The sequence below is a fragment of the Notothenia coriiceps genome, unplaced genomic scaffold (genome assembly GCF_000735185.1).
Source record: "Notothenia coriiceps isolate Sejong01 unplaced genomic scaffold, NC01 NC01_scaffold00011249, whole genome shotgun sequence".
Classification (NCBI taxonomy): domain Eukaryota; kingdom Metazoa; phylum Chordata; class Actinopteri; order Perciformes; family Nototheniidae; genus Notothenia; species Notothenia coriiceps.
The window spans coordinates 97,970-105,689 of NW_011343950.1; the positions used below are offsets into that span (position 1 = coordinate 97,970).

Consider the following 7,720-nt stretch of genomic DNA (forward strand, 5'->3'; position numbering starts at 1 on the left):
GGTTGCTGATTGGCTAATGGTTACACAAGCCAAAAAATCGTTATGACATCATAAAGTGGCCGATGTCTGATTAGCTCAGTTTTTATATAAATGGATCAGGATAAAAAGAGAGAGAATCTTTTTCCCTGAAACTCTCAGAATCTCTTTACACAGAGGGGACACATGTTGATGTAGAAAAGATATGAAAAAGTGGATTTTGCATAATAGGTGACCTTTAAATGCCCCATCAGGTTTAAAAAAGAAAGGCCCACTGCTGCTCAGAGTGGAAGGCACAGAGACCCAAACACAGCCACAGCCACAGCCAGTCACTCAAACTAATGGCATCCTGGAGCTCCTCAAGAGGCCTGTGTCAGCCTCGGCCACCACACTGCTGCTGCGGGAGGCTTGGAAGCTTCACATGGAAAACCCAAACACTTCCCTCTACAGGAGAGCCTTTCTCCCACAGTCGGAAAACATGACGGGCAGATCATGCCTGGCTTATGCAACAAGTAGCTTCTGCAGTTTAGCTCAAAGGCGTGAGTAATACTGTTAGATTCTTATCTTTGCTTGTTGGAATGATAAAATATTGTTTGCAGACGCTCACCCGCAGCTTCAGTGTAAACAGAAAGGTGATGTAACAGAAATCCGTTAAATGCAGTTAAGCATAAACTTGGAAATGACAGTTTGAACCTGAAGCTAATTTGTTCACAGAAATCATGGCAGACCTTAGTTACACACAGAGGCAGGATTGAGCTGGAAAAAACGCCTACCACTTCTTGCTACTGTCGGATACACGCCATTCAGTCTGTAAGTTTAATCAATTATAGCCATGACAAATGTTATTTCCCAACTTATTTTACAAATGTGCCTGGACTTAAACTGTCCAAAACAACAACATGTGATTCTTCACTTTGTGTTTCCTTGTGCTTGAACTTTCCAAACGTATACGCAGACACACAGAAATGAACTAGTGTTATTTTGTTTATTCTTCATGACTGTAGATTTAACAAGGCAAGCAATCCCATGTCGTCGAGATGAAAATTGAGTATCATTAAAAGGCAGTAGGATTGTTTGTCTTGGAAATATCAATGTCTGTACCAAATCCTAGGCTGATCCATCAAGTAGATCTGAGATGTTTTATGGAAACTCTTTGCTTATATAACTCTGCCAAGACTTCCAACTAGCTTTTAAATCACAAGCTGCTATGAAAACACACAGAAGATTAAACACAAACATTACGTTCATTTTATCCAATTACGTTCAAGTTTATTAAATTAGAAAAATTGTTCAAACACATTTGAAATCATTTCCCAGAAAAGGCTACTGCTCAAAAGTGGCTGAGGTTTGAGTTATGTACTGTTAAATGTTCACTTCCTACCCCAGCCCGGAGATTATTAAATGGGACCAATTGCTTTTAATGCGAACAGACATACAGACACATCGGGAGCATCACCACCCAGTTCCTGCAGCTTAGGTGGTCAAATGAGTGTCTGGTCATGTTTACTGGGGAGAAACAGTGGGATAAAGTGTGAAGCTCAGAAGGAGACAGCATGACAGAGCCAGCCTCAGCATTTGGATCTCATCAAAACCAAACTATGATGACGTTAGAACGTGCTAAGTGCAAGGATTCCCACTTCAAAGTAGGGAACGGGGCTCCAGTACAGTGTGGCGTCTGTTTGAAGCTTAGCGAACCATGTTGAGACACAACGCAGGCTAGAGGGGAAGCTGGCATCAGCTCGATGGACAAGTAAGACACTCTGATCCGTGCCCAACAAGTGAAACATCTGAAAAGGCCAGAATGGAAAGGAGGCTGGACTTGAGATTAAGCAGGGAGGACACATGCACACACACAGCACACACACACACACACTGACAGAGAACAAGGATAGATGTTGGTCCCAATGCACCAAAGCCCAGTACAAACTCCTCCTAGACCGCACATTAATTTTAATAACTGCTCTTATTTTCTCTCCTGCCAGCGGCTATTACCATAAGTCACGCACAGTTGCGTACCTGGAGAGCAGAGCTGCTGTTAATAATCCTGGAAAACACAAGAATTTGGACAGGACGGATAATAAGTGGCGGAAAGACTCAGATGATCTACTCAAGTAAAAGACTAAATACATTACAAGTACAAATCCTACATTGTATGCATGAATATCCAGTTTAAAGGCAGGGTAGGCAAGAATGGAGAAACCAGCTCGAGCGCGCTAGAATTTGAAAGTACACAACCGGAAAAAATCTGCCCCTTCCTTCAGACTTCCTCACAGAGCCCCTCCTCCAACACACACCAACGCGCACATGACCAATGAGGGCACGAGATAAGTTTGTGCACAGATGGAAGGCTGACAGGCAGGTAGGCCATCCAGTTATTTTAGCTGGGCCGGCTCAGATGATTGGTCGTGCTTTTTACAGCGCCACGGCTTCCACAGATGACATTTTTGTATGATTTATTTATTGTCAAAGCATTTAACATATTCATTGCTATCGGGATGTTAAGAGCATTCCATGGAATATAACAAAAAGTGTTTCTGAAGTGAATTACCTACCCCACCTTTAATCAACAGAAACAAAGTATTTGTACTCCACTACTTCCCACCTCTGATTGTGTTCTAATAATGTGGATAAGTAAGACGAATTAGCCAGAATTGCTGTGAGGGGACCAGGATACGTAGTAATAGATGGTCTGGACACCTTGATTGGTGTTGTGTGGAACATAGTCGATCCTTATATCGGTCTTTGTGGAGCTGACTAGAAGGACGGATGAAAACCCCCCAAGATCGCGGGACAATGTCAATTGATCCGCGTGGTTGTAGTAGCGAGGGGGAGGGCACATTCTCTAAGTGAGAGAAAAACAGACTAGTAAATATATTTTTGAGCAGACTTGTTACTCGATTAGTCTAAAACGGTGAAATTACGTACTAGTATTTCTAAAAACCGAACACATTCGGTAATCGGTTAGTGGTTGGTTCCATTGTGGGGGGTGGGAATAGTTGGACTTAGAGGAGGATCTTCGAGGTAGACACAAAGAAAAGATTGTTTAGTAGAGGAGTCTCCCCGCACCCCTCCCCGAGGAATAAGAAGTAGGATTGGCATGTGCTGTCTCTTAGTCGTGAAAAACCTTTGTCCCGACTTTATCTCCCCTAATACCCTTACGACGTTACTAGACAAACCACAGAACCTCGGTTTGTGAAGTCTCTGTAGGCAAAGACATATATAGGGAACTCGTGATAGTGAGTATAAGTTGACTTTTGTGATATGTACCCGGAAAGTTCATAAAGGGCTGTCAACTTACAGTCCAACCATACCTCTGCACTACCCCTGCTCAATCCGCAGTACCGAAGTTAGAACAACTCGCAGGTCACTCCCACACCACCCCCCCCTCCGTCCCCCGCGTCTCCAAACCTCCATCCTGGCATTTGACTGTTTTACTTTTCAAGTAGTTTAGTCCGCGTTATGAATTGGTAAACGGAGGAAGGTAACTTAGTCTCCGCCCGCTTCTTGCTGGCGAGTTAACTCCCCTTGAACAAACTGGACACTTACCCGCTTACGCAGTCTCGGGAGCGAGCTTGGGTAATACCGAAGTGTGCGAAAACCTGTCTCAGACCGCCAGGGAAAGCGAGTCGTAGGACGAGGCCTTTTAGCCCCGAGAAAAATCGGAGTGAAAAAGGGTACACATCCGACGGAACCGTCCGCTCGGGAGGGACGTCAGTCCCAACCGAGCGTCGCCGAAAGCAGCCGTTTGGTTGTAACCCGGAACTAGTAAGAGAGGAAACCTCTTTGATTATTATTATAGTTGGTAAAATAAAAAGAGTTGCAAGTAGCGATGTTGTGAGGAAGCCATAGTGCAGACAGACGTAAGGAACTCTACTTTTTTTCAAATGTATAAACACATAAAGTTGTTTGGGGAATGAATACGGGTCACATAGGGGTACTCCAATGAATTTAGTAGGATAAACAAGTTATCTAAAGTTTTATTCTGCTCTACTAAACACACTCCTGGTCTAGGGTAAATACCTTTACAAAGTTATAAATCCTGTGGAGAGTGAATAGGAGAGTTGGACTGTCAATCAGTTTAATTTGTACTTAATAAACTTCCCGAGGATACATTTTGGGTGTTATTTGTCGTCGTCCGAACACGGATAACAACTTCAACTTGCACACGTCTACATTGCAACGGCAAAACAATTGCCAGGTGCGAATAGAGGGAAGCCCCGAAACCGTATGAGCTCTTCATCGTCGTGAAAGGGTGCGACGATAATGTACGATAACGAAGTCCCTCATTAAACTCACCAGCCTCATAGTTGTCGACGGAAATACATCATATTTAGTTAATTGGACGACGTCTATTTCACGATAATGGTTGCGGAATTAACCTCCATATATAACTTATATTCCATTTACACTGAGTTCCCGTTCAATTCTCCCGATCACGTCCCTAGATGTTGTATTTGTTGAGGTGTGGAATAAAAGGGAGGTTATAGTCAAATTTCGAGAACCTTTTTTTTTCACGAAGGTATTAGTGCGTCGTACTTCGTCTAGATCCGACCCCACTGCCTTTTGGACAGGTTCTTGTTGTTTACCAAGGTGGCGGGAAACACGAGCGACGAAAGGTAATAAGTTTGAAAACCAACCGTGAGCATTTATTAATTGATATTATTGTAGAGACATAAATGTCTTTATCTGTTTACAAAAACTACCGGACCTAAGACAAACTAAAGACGCGTCAACCACAAAACTTATCTGTGTGTTATGTTATAAGTGTATTGTCTTGCCGTAAAAAAAAACAAACCTTTTACACCAATTTGACTAAGATTCAAAACTACCTTTGGACCGGTCACTCAACAACGTTAGATTGGGTCCCTCTAATGAGTAAGAGATTTGAAAGTCTAACCAAAAAGTAAATTGTGCATAACTCGCGGGTCTCTCCAATTAATAAGGTTAAAGAGGTCCTTTCCGGTCTTTTTACTCTACTGAAACATGTTGTACCCACAAGAAAAAACAAGAAAAGGTTTAATTTTCCCCTGGCATAGTACTTTTACGTGAAAACATGCAGAAAAATAGTATATTACACAGGGGGCCTACACAGTCCCTGAGTGGTTCACCGGCTTTTTGTTGGGAGAGGGAAAGGAGGCATTGGGTTTAGAGATTTTTGCCCCGACGTTGCCTAGACTATGTCTGACCCTATGTCTGAAACTTTAACAAGACTACAGTCTTTGCTCCTCGAGGCGGATATCCCGTTGAGAGGTGGATAGTCGCCCTACTCATTCCAACCGGCAACCGTACCATTGTCGTACCGATTTGTACTGGAGCACGGAGCGGGGGGAGGAAACGTCCCCCCGGCACCAGTTCGACCGTTCGGAGTAGAACGGGTGTCTTAGGCGGGAACGTTTTTGTCTCGACCTTAATCTCGTTTATCTCGCCTTTACTCCGTAACGATTTACGGTACTAGTACAAACCTATAAAACTTTTTTTTTTAAGTGCGTACAAAATATATCCATACCGGGATTGCTATATAATAAGTTTATAATCGTATCTATNCAACAAATGTTTTGCCTTTAACAATGCAGAGAAAGAAAGTCAACGATTATATTGCGAACAGTGACCATGGTCAACTTCTGTGTGAATAATATGTTATAGTAAGTGCCTTAAGTGCATACCTGTTGCTTGTAGCAGTCTTTGCGGTCACTCTGAGCGTTGTTGAGGCAGGAGGGGGTCTCGGTGTTGTTTTGGCAGGGGCATCCTGTACCATCGTGTTCATTACACGTGTCTGCATGGCCGTTACACTGACACCTGCAATGCACAGGAGAACATTCACACTTAAAAGGAGAGAAAACTAAAGGGGAGAAGAGAGTTTTAGTAAGAGTGCTGCTTCTTCAGGCATTTTTCTGGATTGTCTTTTTGCAACAGAATTCCATCTCATTAGTAGCACGTATTTGTTGCTGTAAGACCACATAGATAAAAAGGTACAATTATAATTTAGTAGTACAACATTCAGTATGCACAGCAGAGTTATATCACAGAGGTCAGGCATTGTGTGTAACAATGTATAATGGTGAAGGTGGACAGTGCCAAAACATTGAGTATATAGTCTTTTTTATTTAAATCTAAATACCTCATATGAATGTGTACGTCCGACATATTCATAGTTACCAGATATGTCATTTCCAAAAGCAATATGTTCATGGATGGTGGTGCAGGATGAAAAATGTGTCACTAAACAAGAAACAAGCTTCACATGTCAGACACTGGCTCATACAGACTACAAGATATTAGTGAAAATGCTCTCAAGTCAGCCGTCTGTTTCTTTGTTACAGGAGACTGGGGTTCGATTCCCAGTCGGCAGGTGTGGCAAGTGCAGTGAGGGCCCTTGGGGAAGACCCTTAATGCGAGAGTCAGACTGGCTCGGACGTCAACGAGGTCCTCGTCAGGTGTTGGGGAACCAGGGAGACCTGATGAGGAATGGCTGCTGGAACGAGACATGGCTGACCAAGGCTGGAGAAAATGGAACTCCTGGACTTCAACTGCACAAGTAACCCAAGGGTAAGGGTACCATGAAGCGGATGTGGGACTGATGCATACTTCAAAACCCAACATCTAGACTAAATAGTAAACAATATTTAGCTCAGTGTCCCAATATCTGCAGATGCAAACAAAAAAAAAGACCAGAGGAACCAAATAAAGTATATTACTTTAATAATGAATATTGTGACGTATCTATTTTTAAGATAAGATATGAAATGCATGCTATATATTGGATTCATTGTTATCATCCTTTACAAATTCTGTATGTTCTTCCATTTTCATGCTCGGTTGTATCGCTGGTGCTGGAAGTCTTAAGGTCAGTGTCTTCACCGCGGGGGGCCACAGTTGCTCAACCTGATGTTGGCCTTCTAGGGGCTTTTCTGCCTCTTTTCCCCCTAAACAGACAGGGAGGCAAACATGTCAGAATATTGATGTGTGCATTATGCTTCTTATCATTGTATTGACAGTTGTGGAAAAAGTACTCAGATCTTAAATTGTGTATAGCAATAGTAAATTGTAGAAAAACTCTGTTTCAAAATCCTGCATTTAACAGTACACATTACATCATAACATCATAATACACTATCAAAAGTAATATAACTTGTTATGAGCTATCTCCCAATTCAGAATCAGATACTTTAAAAAACAAAAGACATCCAAAAAGGTGGAACAAATTTGACTTACTTAATGTACAGTATCTTAATGTGTATTTACTGTTGATGTATGATTTGCTAATGTACAGTTAGTAGTGACTAGAACTGTCAAATACATTTCATGGAGTAAACAGCTCAAAATAGGCTTCTAAAATGTAGGGCAGTTGAAGTAAAAATGTTAAACCTTAACATGGAAGTTAACTCACACTAATTGAGTAAATGTACTTCAAAACATTTCACCGCTTAATACTGAAAAATCGAGCAAGGTGTTTTCTCTCAGACATGTTTCTCTCTTATTCACATACAGTCTGTTTCCAGCGTGTTAGGAGCATATATGCAGTCGATAGGAACACGACAGAAGCTAACCACCTTTAAGTGTTTTAAAAAAGAGGTTTTTGGATTAGGGAACTGAATGATACAAATATATTTGCTAGCCAAATTGAGGGCTTACCAGAAACAACGTGTTGACGGCATCCGGAGTTAGATGCCAGTGGTCCAGTCTGGTTGAATCCAAACATTTATTCCACGATAAAACTCCTTTGGGATCGACTGCCAAGGCACAC

General features: G+C 42.1%; 1 protein-coding gene across 1 annotated transcript in view; it reads right to left on the bottom strand.

Annotated features, from left to right (window-relative positions):
- Nucleotides 1-3,580: 3,580 nt before the first annotated feature.
- The window catches only part of LOC104946649 (multiple epidermal growth factor-like domains protein 8), a 6,457-nt gene continuing 2,317 nt past the window's right edge, over nt 3,581-7,720 (bottom strand). The window contains exons 6-7 of the mRNA XM_010772525.1: nt 5,640-5,772; nt 3,581-3,616 (exon numbers count right to left, since the gene is read on the bottom strand). Of these exons, the coding sequence (XP_010770827.1) occupies nt 3,581-3,616; nt 5,640-5,772 (169 nt within the window). The remainder of the gene's footprint in view (nt 3,617-5,639; nt 5,773-7,720) is intronic.